The 13118-nt window shown below is 35.0% G+C and overlaps 1 protein-coding gene across 1 annotated transcript in view; it reads left to right on the forward strand.

Annotated features, from left to right (window-relative positions):
• Positions 1-13118, forward strand: part of USP14 (ubiquitin specific peptidase 14) — a 37175-nt gene that overhangs the window by 2455 nt on the left and 21602 nt on the right. Inside the window, exons 2-4 of the mRNA XM_027961079.3 lie at positions 2733-2878; positions 4368-4400; positions 12685-12789. Of these exons, the coding sequence (XP_027816880.1) occupies positions 2733-2878; positions 4368-4400; positions 12685-12789 (284 nt within the window). The remainder of the gene's footprint in view (positions 1-2732; positions 2879-4367; positions 4401-12684; positions 12790-13118) is intronic.

Raw genomic sequence — 13118 nt, forward strand, 5'->3', positions numbered from 1 at the left:
CTTTAATTAAATTGTAAGTCCATAGAATCTCCCTAATGCATTCTCCTGGGTTTATCACTGAATGAATGCTAACATTGATTGAACTGGGATTTGGAGTCAGGGTCACACTTTTTTTTTTTTTTTTAATGGTGCTGCATGGCATGAGAGGTCTTAGTTCTCTGATCAGGGATTGAACCCAAGCCCCTTGTAGTGGAAGCATGGAGCCTTAATCTCTGGATTGCCCGGGATGTTCCAGGGTCACTTTTTTACATTCTGATTTTAGTAATCAGAAAAATCAGACAGCTACTAGTTGTGGGAGTCTCGTTTTGAGTAGGTATAAAGGTTTCAGTGGAAACAAACTATGTAGATCCTTGAGTTAGTATGCTTATTTAAATGGCAGCCCCATGGGGCTTTGGGGATCTTAGTTCTCTGACCAGGGATTGAACCTAGGCCCTGGGCAGTGAAAGCGTGGAGTCCTAACCACTGGAACACCAGGGAATTCTCTAGTTTATTTTTACATATTTCAAAAGTAGCTATTTTATGAGATTGATTGAATTTTTTATTATGGTAAAGTATATGTAACATGTTCTAAAGTATATGTACTAGTTCTAACCATTTTTAATTGTACAGTTTTTGACCTTGAGTGCATTCACATTGCTATGCAAACATCACCATCCACCTCTGGAAATTTTTGATGCTCCTAAATGGAAACTGTACTCATTTAGCAGTAACTCCCTGTTTGCATTTCTCCCTAGCCTCCACCATTCTACTGGTAACCACCATTCTACTACTTTTTGTCTCTTTGAGCTTGATTACTCTAGGTACCCCACATAAGTAGAGTCATATAGTACTTATCCTTTTGTTACCTAGCTTATTTCACTTAGCATAATGTCTCCCAAGTTTCATCCATGTGGTAGCATGTGTCAGAATTTCATTATTTTTTTAAGGCCGAATAACGTCCATTGTACGTATATGTTACATTTTGTTCATTCATTCATCTGTTGATTGGTGCTTGGGTTGCTCCTGTTTCTAGGCTATTGTTAAGTGATGGTGCTATGAACATGGACATGTGAATATCAGTTTGATGCCCTGCTCTCCATACTTTTGAGTGTATACCTGGAAATGGAATTGCTGGATCGTTTGGTAGTGATTCTGTGCTTAGCTTTTTGAGGAACTGCCGTACTTCCATGGTGGTGGCACCGTTTTAAATTTCCATGGAGATGCACAAGGGTTCCAGTTTGCCTACATCGCTGCCAACACTTGTTATTTTCTGTGTGTGTGTTTGTCATGTTGTTTTTGTAATAGCCATCAGAGTGGTTGTGAAGTAGAATGTCTATATTTTTTAATGATTCAGGTATATTTTTTGACTTTTTTTTTTTGTTTGTTTTTTAATTTGGCCACACCATGTGGCACGTAGGATCTTAGTTCCCCAACCAGGGATCAAATGCAGCCTCCTGAAGTGAAAGCAGAGTCCTACCCATTGGACTGCCAGAGAATGCCTGCATTTTTCTTAATACTTGACCACTTCTTGCTCAGGAAGCAGACCTTAAATGATTTTAATGATTGTTGCCAGGAGAAATATCAATAACCTCAGATATACAGATGATACCACCCTTATGGCAGAAAGTGAAGAGGAGCTAAAAAGCCTCTTGATGAAAGTGAAAGAGGAGAGTGAAAAAGTTGGCTTAAAGCTCAACATTCAGAAAATGAAGATCATGGCATCTGGTCCCATCACTTCATGGCAAATAGATGGAGAAACAGTGGAAACAGTGTCAGACTTTATCTTTTTGGGCTCCAAAATCACTGCAGATGGTGATTGCAGCCATGAAATTAAAAGATGCTTACTCCTTGGAAGAAAAGTTATGACCAACCTAGACAGCATATTCAAAAGCAGAGATATTACTTTGCCGACTAAGGTCCATCTAGTCAAGGCTATGGTTTTCCAGGAGTCATGTATGGATGTGAGAGTTGGACTGTGAAGAAAGCTGAGCACTGAAGAATTGATGCTTTTGAACTGTGGTGTGGGAGAAGACCGTTGAGAGTCCCTTGGACTGCAAGGAGATCCAACCAGTCCATTCTGAAGGAGATCAGCCCTGGGATTTCTTTGGAGGGAATGATGCTAAAGCTGAAGCTCCAGTACTTTGGACACCTCATGTGAAGAGCTGACTCATTGGAAAAGACTGATGCTGGGAGGGATTGGGGGCAGGAGGAGAAGGGGACAACAGAGGATGAGATGGCTGGATGGCATCACTGACTCGATTGACGTTGAGTCTGAGTGAACTCTGGGAGTTGGTGATGGACAGGGAGGCCTGGCATGCTGCGATTCATTGGGTCGCAAAGAGTCGGACACGACTGAGCAACTGAACTGAACTGAACTGAAACACATTTTGAAGCCTGCGAACCTTACTCTATTCTGGGAGGTGTTTCAGTGTTGTCATTTTTTGAAGATATTATTGGAGGAGGATTCAGAAACCTTGAATATTTACTGACTAGTTTTGTGACGTTAATAAATCAGTCTGTTTCTTTTAAGTCTCAGTTTCCTTATTTATCAAATGAGAGTTGGATTAGATCCAGTTAAATTTTATCCAAGATCTTTTGCATTCACTTCACTTCTGATTTGGTAGGCATTAGTAGAGTAAAAAGGTTAGTGACATAGTTTGGTGTTCAAGAACTAGCCTAGTAGTTCTAAGGATCTTCTAAATCTTTAGCCTTGTTATTTTGTAAATGAAAACAAAATTATGGTTTGTTTGCAGTTACTGTGAAATGGGGAAAGGAGAAATTTGAAGGTGTAGAATTGAATACTGATGAACCTCCGATGGTGTTCAAGGCTCAGCTTTTTGCACTGACTGGAGTCCAGCCGGCCAGACAGAAAGTTATGGTGAAAGGAGGAACACTGAAGGTAAAATTTAGTTGAAATTTTCATTACGTACTTGAGAAAATAATTAGCACCAGAAAATGTAACATTTGAGGTATTTTTATTTGGTGACTGTATATAGTCTATGGGATTAAAACTCTTATTCATGTTAAGAAAGGAACACTAGCTGTTTCAAAACACTGCTGTTGAGCAGCATTAATGTGTTTATTTTAAATGCATGGTATCAATGAATACAACTTAATTTTTCCTTTACTTCACTTACAATGATCACACTGATTTCAGTTAGGAGTCCGGCCTTACCAATATCAGTAATGAAGGGCCACAGAAAAGATGTAAAGGTATTATCTTTATTATTATTTGTAATCCTGGGCAAGTATAGATTTTAAAATACGTTTTCTTTAATAATTAGATGTGAAGTGCTAAGGAGCTCTAGTTATTTTAGAGATAAGGATTGGCTACCCCTGTTAACTGGGCAGTAAAACAGTATAAGAATACTTATTCTATTTTCTTTCGTATTCAACAGTATGTACTTTAAAAATGAGGAAACTAAATTATTTTATGTATTTGATAAAAGAGGAAACTGATCATCAGAGAGGTTTAAGTAACATATAAGGGACCAAAAAAACATGGAATTTACAGATCAAGCAGATCTGGTTCAACTTTGTGTGACCTTGGAGAAGTACATTATCTCAGGGGCATATGTAGTTGCCATTCCTTTTGATTAGCAGTAATAGTCCTTAAATTGAGAAGGGATTTAGGAACTTACTTCCCCCTTTGAAGTAGGATGTCCAAAAAGAGATAGTAGCACCACCCAAGGGAACCATATGGAATGCCTGGTACCTTCTGTGGAAAGAAAGGAGCGATAAGGAACTGACCTCCTATGAAAGGAAGGGCTTAGCTGCCAAAATATCTGTGCCAATCAAACACGGTTTAAATGAACATACAGAAGTTAGAGTATTTGTTAATTGATGCATAGGTGTGAAATTTAGGTCCTGAGAAATATTTGTGGATGCAGCAAATATTAGTAATGGTTAGTTTGCCTTGGGTGGTCTTATTTACTTTCCTGGTGTAATTTTTAGCGCACTTGCATTCTCAAAGTCTCTTGATTTGGGTGATTAGTTGTATAATCATTCTAATTGTGTAGACCGATTTCATTCCCTAAGTTGTTCTTTGTTTTTAACACATAAATTGTTTTTAGCTGTGCTGGTTCCAAACATGCAGAAAGTTAGCGTCTGTCATATGTCATCAGTCAAGGGTTTCACTACCTTTGTGCTGCCAAATTTACTGTCTTTTAGATGGTATCTTAGGTAGTTTAAACAGTTATTAGACCTACTAGTTTTAAGGCTGCATTAGGTTTTTTGTTTGCTTTTTTTAAAATATTTTTGATTACAGTAATTTTAAAATCTGCATGCAGAAAATTTTTATTTTGAAGTAATCTAAAATTACTTGATTTTTAGATTATGTTTGGATTATACAAGGATGGTTAAATGTTTATTATTTGTCTTTAAAACAGGACGATGATTGGGGAAACATCAAAATGAAAAATGTGAGTATTATCTTAAGAATACTAATTGTAATGCAGTTCCCTAATTATTACACAAAATTATTTTTAATGCTTTTTTTTTTCCGGTCTATCCAGTTGTTCCAGCATCACATGTTGAAAACATTTTCCTTTTCTCATTGATTTGCCTTGGAGTCTTTCTTGAAAATCAATTGTTGGCCTATTTTTGAACTCCTGTTTCATTGATATGTTTGATTAATCTTGTACCACATGGTCTTGGTTGCTGAAGCTTTATAATAAGTTTTGAAATAAGGTAGTGTAAGTTCTCCAAGTTTTTTCTATTTCCTCAAGATTATTTTAGCTCCTTTTCTTTTCCTTATAATTTTAGAATTAGTTCCTACAAATGGACTCCTAGAATTTTGTTTTAGATTGCATTGAATCTGCAGTTCAGTTTGGGGAGAATGAACATCATAAAGGTATCGAGTACCAAAATCCTTAAATAACGTGTAGTTGTCCAGTTCTCTTAGCTCAGATAACTTTTCAGTATGGAAATCTTACATGGTTTTTGTTAGTTAGACTCTGGAACTTATTTCTTGGCTGTTAATGACTTTAAAAATCTTTGTTTTCCAGTGGTCGTGGCTAGTTTATAAAAATACAGTTTATATTTATCCTGTGGCCTTGCCAAATTCACTTATTAGTTCCCAGTAGTTCTTTTGTAGATTCCGCTGGGTTTTCTATGAACATAAGCATGACTATTTTCAAATTGAGGCAGTTTTACTTTTCCCTTCCCAATCTTTATGACTTGTTTCTTTTTTTGCCTTACTTCACTGCTGGCACTTCTAATACAGTAATAGAAAGTGGTGGAAGTGGATATCTTTGTCACTTCCTAGTTCACTGAGACTGTTTAAGTTATGATTGGCTATTGAATTTTAAGTGCTTTTCCTGCTTATTGAAAGGATCATATTTTTCTCTCTTACTCTGATAATCTGGCTAGTCTCACTGGTTTTTCACTATTAAACCTTGCATTTTTGACATGCTGTTCTCAGATTTGTTAATCTTTGTGACCTCTTTACACCCTCAAATTATTTTTAAACCCTCAAATTATTTTAAATTTCATATATATGGGTTATATCAATATTTATTGTATTAGAAATTAAGACTGAGGGAGTTTGGGGGAGAATGGATACTTGTATATGTATGGCTGAGTCCCTTCACTGTTCACCTGAAACTGTCATGACGTTTCAATTGGCTATACCCCAATACAAAATAAAAAGTTAAAAAAAAGGCTGTGAAATTACAAATGTTATTCATTTAAAAGTAGCAGTAACAAACCTATTAACCTGTTAATTTCATTTAAAAAAAATATTTTTCAGAACAGCAAAGTGAAAGAATGGTCTTGTTCTACATTTTTTCAAGTCTCTTGACAGTCTAGCTTAATAGAAGATAAATGAATTTTTAGTTTTGTTTCTGCAGTCTCAGTTTGTTGTGATATATGGCTTTGGCTGAAGTATAAGTAAGATATCTGGTCTCATAATAGTTAAATATTTAGAAAAGAGAGATGTCTTTTCAGTTAAAATCGTGAACATTTTTCTTTGATAGTACACCAAAACTCAGCATGTGGTAGTTGGTTTATTGGTTTGTTTGATGCTTTTGAACTGTGGTGTTGGAGAAGACTTTTGAGAGTCCCTTGGACTGCAAGGAGATGACTCATTGGAAAAGACTCCGATGCTGGGAGAAATTGAAGGCAGGAGGAGAGAAGGCAGGAGGAGAAGGGGACGACAGAGGATGAGATGGTTGGATGGCATCACCAACTCGATGGATATGAGTTTGAGCAAGCTTCAGGAGTTGGTGAAGGACAGGGAAGCCTGGCATGCTGCAGTCCATGGAGCCACAGAGAGTTGGACACGACTGAGTGACTGAACCGAACTTGATGTCTTAGAAACCACATCAGTGACCTTTTGTATGTTAAAAATCTGTTTTGCATTGAAGAATGGATCTTATACTTGTGAATGACTTTGAAACATCATGTATTGGTCATTTGGAAAAATTGTTTTTCTGAGTTATTTAGATCTTACTTTCATGTAAGTACTTTTCATGAACTGCTCATGCATTTCATTATATAATTCTTCAAAATTGCATTTATTAATATCACTATCAACCTCAGTGGAAAAGTCTTTAATTCTAGAAAATTGTCAGATGCATAGTGACAGATGGAAAATTCTTTCACTTAAAAGCTCTAATTTTGTCATTGGCAGCTATAAATATTGTCAGTACTTTGCCCTGAAACTACTAGCTCAATTTCTTCATTTTTGAAAAAATGTTACTAAATACTCAAGTCTAAAAACCCATAATTATTTCAGTTGTTTTAAGTAAAAATTGTATTTTGTTAAAAAAAAGGCAAGTAGGTTTCCAACACAAATGTTCGTGCAGGCTTATTGTGAAGACAGCTATCAAGTAATTTTGGTATGCAGAAGTGTGTTTTTTTTTTTTCGACTTACTTGGTACTTTGTAATTTTTATTATACCTTCATGTGTGAATAGCTTTCTCCATTATCAGCATCCGCCACAGAGTAGCACATTGGTTAAATTGATGAACCTACATTGACACATCATTATCACCAAATGTCCATGGTTTGTTAGGGTTCACTCGTGGGATTATGTGTTCTGTGGGTTTGGACAAATGTATAGTGATGTGTAAATTGTTTCACCATCCTAAAAATTCTTTATGCTGTACATGTTTCTTTCTCTGTACCCTTGACAACTATTGATATTTTTATTGCCTCTAGTTATGCCTTTTTCAGAATGTCGTATAGTTGAAATTATAGTCTGTAGCCTTTTCAGATTGACATCTTTAGTAATATGCATTTAAGTTTCCGAGTCTTTTCATGGCTTGATAACTCAGTTCTTTGTTCATTCAGTCGCTCAGTTGTGTCCAGCTCTTTGTGACCCCATGGACTGCAGCATGCCAGGCCTCCCTGACCATCACCAACTCCTGGAGCTTACTCAAACTCATGTCCATTGAGTTGGTGATGCCATCCAACCATCTCTTCCTCTGTCACCCCCTTCTCCCCCTGCCTTCAATCTTTCCCAGCATCAGGATCTTTTCAAATCAGTCAGTCCTTCTCATCAAGTGTCCAAAGTATTGGAGTTATAGCTTCAACATCCGTCTTTCCAGTGAATATTCAGGACTGATTTCCTGTAGGATTGCCTGGTTGGATCTCCTTGCAGTCCAAGGGACTCTCAAGAGTCTTCTCCAACACCACACTTAAAAAGCATTAATTCTTCGGCACTCAGCTTTCTTTACAGTCCAACTTTCATATCCATATATGACTACTGGAAAAACTAGGTTTGATGAGATGGACGTTTGTTGGCCAAGTAATGTCTCTGCTTTTTAATATGCTGTCTAGGTTGATCATAGCTTTTCTTCCAAGGAGCGAGTGTCTTTTAATTTCATGGCTGCAGTCACCATCTGCAGTGATTTTGGAGTCCAAGAAAATAAAGTCTGTCACTGTTTCCATTGTTTTCCCTTCTGTTTGCCATGAAGTGATGGGACCGGATGCTATGATCTTCGTTTTTTGAATGTTGAGTTTTAAGCCAGCTTTTTCACTCTCCTCTTTCACTTTCATCAAGAGGCCCTTTAGTTCCTCTTCACTTTCTGCCAATAAGAGTGGTGTCATCTGCATATCTGAGGTTATTGATACTTCTCCCGGTAATCTTGATCTCAGCTTGTGCTTCATCCAGCCCGGCATTTCACATGATGTACTCTGCATATAAGTTAAATAAGCAGGGTGACAATATACAGCCTTGACGTACTCCTTTCACCACTACCAGTCTGTTGTTCCATGTCCAGTTCTAACTGTTGCTTCTTGACCTGCATACAGATTTCTCAGGAGGCAGGTCAGATGGTCTGGTATTCCCATCTCTTGAAGAATTTTCCGCAATGTGCTGTGATCTACACAGTCAAGGCTTTGGCGTAATCAGTAAAGCAGAAGTAGATGTTTTTCTGGAATTCTCTTGCTTTTTCTGTGATCCAGTGTTGTGATCAAATGTTGGCAATTTGATCTCTGGTTCCTCTGCCTTTTCTAAATCCAGCTTGAACATCTGGAAGTTCACGGTTCATGTACTGTGACCACATTTAAAAAAGGGAAATAGCATCTTGGTATTATTGAAATAGTTTTGACTTCACTGGCTCCTTGAGAGAATCTGAGAGACCCCTGGAGGTTCACAGACAGCACTTTGAGAACAGACTCACTTGGATCGTGATGTGTTTATCTCTTACTTACTGCTGGATTTAGTTTTCTCATATTTCAAAAGATATTTTTATGTGTTGATGAGGCATATTAGTGGTTTTGTTTTGCATTATCCTCACTTTGTCATCAAGAGTTATGTGGGACACTCATTTAAAAGAGTTGGAATGTATTTCCTTTCTATTTTCTGAATGAGTTGGTGTGAGATTGGTATTATTTTCTGTAAATATTTGAAATAAGTTACCAATACATTACATCTGGATTTGGGTTTTCTTCACGGGAATTTGATATTGTTTCTCTAGTAGACACTAGGCTATTTTGATTTTTTTTTTAATGTTTTTGCGTTTAAAGTGTTTTTAATGTTTTAATGTTTAATGTGTTTTTTTAAATATTTTTCTTTCGAGGAATTTGCTTATTTTAAATACGTTGAATTTATTGACATAAAGTTGTTCCTAGTGTCTGAAATAATTGTTAGTTATCCTATTAGATCATCGTTATTTATCGATGATCCTTCTTATTTCTGTTATTAATAAAAATATTTTGATCAGTGTTGGTAAGGATTTATCATAAGTCTGTTTGATTTTTGACTTTGCTGATTTTACATATTGCCCATTTTCTATTTTGTTGATATTTACTCTTATTTTTTTCTCTTTGGAGTTTAAGTTACTTCATTTTCTTGCTCTTTAAGGTGTATGCCTAGGTTATTGATTTTCTTTAAAAAAATCTATTTTCTTCTTATAGACATTTAAAACTATTATTACTAATTTTTCTTTAAGCACTTGTAGCTGAATCTAGCGGTTGTGTTTTTATTATATATGCTGTGTTTTTGTTATACAGTTAGCAGTTGTGATATGCTGTGTTTTTATTATACAGCTAAAATACTTTCTAAGATACTTTGTGATTTCTCTTTTGAGCCGTGGATTGTTCAGAGCTGTATTTCACTTCCAGTTATATGGGGCTTTTTCTAATAGGTTGTGTTACTTATTTCTAATTTGATTCTGTCATGGTCACGTACACATCCAATATTATTTCCATCCTTTGAAATCTATTGATAACTTGTTTTACTCCTTTCATTTGAATGTTTTCTGTGCTCTTGAAAAAATAAGGTATGCTGCTATTGTTGGGTAAAATGTTCTGTAAATGCCAGTTAGGTCAAGTTGGTGCATAGTCTTCATGTTCTTTCCAGCCTAACTGATGTTCTATGTGTGTCTTTTGTTAAATGTGTCATAATCTCCATCTCTTGTGGATTTGATTGTATCTCTTTTCAGTTGTATCAGTTTAGTTTCGTCTGTTTTTAGGTGCATACATGCATAGGATTGTTAATAGCTCTATGAGTTGACCTTTCATCAAAATGAACTATTCCTCTTTATCCCTGGTAATATTCTTTGCTCTTGAGTTTTTGTAGATTTTTGGTTTGTTTTACAGATTACTTCTAGGTTTTTTTATAGATGTTTATCAGGTTAAGGAAAGTTCTGTTTCTAGTTTGTAGAAAGTTATCATGAATGTGAGTTGAGTTTGTCATATACTTTTTACATATATTTTCAAATGTTAATTTTTTTATCCTTTAATTTCTTAATGCAGTGAACTATACTTCCTTTTAGTTAATCAATCTTAATGTATTTTCTTTTAAATATAATTCAGATTCTACTGGTAGTATTTTGTTAAAATTATTTTTGTGTTTCTCTGTGTGAAAAACACGGTCTGTAGTTTCTTGGACTGTCTGAGTCTTGCTGTCAGTGTAATGTTTGTCTTATAAAATGAGTCAAAAGTGAGTCCTCTGTCCCCTTTTTTCTGAAAGAGTTCATATTCTGAAACTGTTGCAGAAAATTCTCTAGTGATGTTCGCTAGGCTTGGAGCTTTGTTTGTGGGAAGACATTTAATTAAGAATTTAGGGTCTTTAATAAATGTAGGACTCTTCAGATGTTACATTTTTTTTTTACACCAGTTTTGGTAATTTGTGTTTTTTAGGTAGTTGGTCTGTTTAGTTTCAGTTGTTGAATTGATGGCATACTATGCTCTTAATAACCTTTAATTCTAGACTCTCTAGTGCTATCATTTCAACATCCCCTCCTACCCTGCTCTGTAGTGGCAAATTGTGATTTCTTGCTCATTGTCTCTGTCACCTAGGGAGAAGTTGTTTAGTTTCATTGATTTCCCCTACTCCTCATAGAGTCAACTTTTGCTTGTTCATTTGTTATTTTATTGATTTTTCCCTCTTTGCTCTATTTCCTCCTTTCACTTTGATTTTAATATATACTTGTGCTAGCTTCTTAAGGTAAAGCTTATTTGATTTATTAATTTTAGGCCTTTTTTGTTTTCTGCTTTGCCCATTTTTCTGTTGTATCCATATACACTGATTTTTTTTTTTTTTTTTTTAGTTTGTCAAAATTGTGATTGTCATAATGGGGAAGTTTTAAGGTTTATACAGTTAGTGTCATTAGTCTTTTCATCTTTTATGTCATTTCTAGAAAAACCTTCCAAAATGGCAGGATTTTTTAAAAATTAACTTGGATGTTTTATAATTGTTTTATTTTATTTACATTTAAGTCCTCAATTTGTAATTCATTTTGGGCATGGCATGTCATAAGGTAAAGAGCTAGAATATTTTTCTAAATTATTATCAATATTCTTCAAATGTAATCTGTTAATAATTTTAAAGATATTGTTTTAGTCTTCTTTTTCAGAAATTTCTTAGCTGTTTTCATGGGCATGAGTTTATTGCATGAATGAATCATTTTGTAAGGTCTCAGAAAGGGATTTGATTAAATTTATATAATAATTTGGAATCACATCTTTATAGTAATTTTTCCAGTCCAGAAATTTGTTGTGTCCTTCAGCTTATTTAGATGTTTTTTAATGTCCTTATGTAAAGCTTTATAGTTTTCTTGTTAAAATATTATATATTTCTTATTATGCTTACTCTTAGATTATTTGGTATTCATTCTTTTCAGTTGTATTTCTAGCTGACTGTTGCTAGTATATTCTTCAACTATTTGGTTTTCCTGAGACAGTTGTCTTTGGAAAAAAATTCTTTAGTGATTGCTTAGTACTCCTTTGCTATTATCTTATAGAAAGTATAAGTAAAAATAATAGGTGATAGAATGATTGTCCATAGGTACTTATAAGGCTTGAGTTTGTTGACCTTATTTATTTCCTAATTTAATGATCTATATATTTTTATCTTATTGGTCTTTCTTAAAAAATACATTTTTCTGACTTTTCTCCCCTGTTTTTATACCTCTCTACCCTCTTTGTCTCACGTGTTCATGTCTTCCAATTAAGATACTGAGTACGATGTTCACGTTTCAAGATTATATGAGTTTTAGGGTGACAGTCTTCTTTGTTCTATTGTGTGGAATGTTACATCTGTATTAAATGAGTATTTCCTTAGGTTAATAATATGTAGAATTATAAAATTGGACATTTTGAACTAATTTATATATTTGACTTGATGATTTCCAACAATGGAGATTTTTCTGTTCAGTTGTAAATAATGGTTACAGTTACAGAATAGACTTTCATAGGAATATTACCACTGCTTAGTGTGTTATGGAGAGAAATGATGCCACTAAAGATGAGTGATTGAAGAAGTCTCTCCTTTCCACTATTGAAAACATTCTCAGCTTTGTGACAGTGTTTTTGTCCTTAGCTTTATTGAGGTATAAATAAAATACAGTATATAGAGAGTAAAATTCACCTACTTTAGAGTTTCATGGATTTGGTTAACTTTATGCAGTCATGTCATTACTCCTACAGTCAAGATACAGATGTTCCAGCATTTCGCAGGTGACCTTTGGCCTGAAGCAGCACCCTAGCATTTCATGATTTTTAGTGTATTTACAGAGTTGTGTAACCTTCACCACAGTCTGATTTTGGAATATTTTCGTCACCCCAGAAAGAAATGTGTTCCCATTTCCAGACACTCTTTTTTCCCATCTTCAGCCCTTGCAACCACTGACCTGTCTAGATTGACCTTTTCTGATACACAGAAGCATGTGATGTATGTTTTTCTGTGTCTGACTTATTTCCTTGAACATAAACATGGTCAGCTTTTGAGTTTTCATGATTTTTTTTTTTTTACAGGGAATGACTGTACTAATGATGGGGTCAGCAGATGCTCTTCCTGAGGAACCCTCAGCTAAAACTGTCTTTGTAGAAGACATGACAGAAGAACAGTTGGCATCTGCTGTAAGACATGCCACGTTTTATATACCTGATTATTACTTTTTAAGAAGTACAGTTAGTAAGATGACTTTCAAAAAGTAGTATCTGCGCATTTTGAAGATTTAATCGACATCAGGATGCATGTTATCAGCAGTAAACCAGAGTTTAGTTTTTGAAATTGGCTCATGGGATCCTTTTCTAATTGAACAATTCATTACGAAGTCATTTATATCTGTAATAAAGGCGTCTGGCAGACAGTGCTGTTAAAGTGTTTACTGTTATTTTCTGGCAAAACAAGCTTAAAGAAGTTACACAGTTTAAATGCTGGGATATTTAAATTCTCAAAACCTTCC

Source organism: Ovis aries, chromosome 23, assembly GCF_016772045.2.
Source record: "Ovis aries strain OAR_USU_Benz2616 breed Rambouillet chromosome 23, ARS-UI_Ramb_v3.0, whole genome shotgun sequence".
In the NCBI taxonomy this organism is placed as follows: domain Eukaryota; kingdom Metazoa; phylum Chordata; class Mammalia; order Artiodactyla; family Bovidae; genus Ovis; species Ovis aries.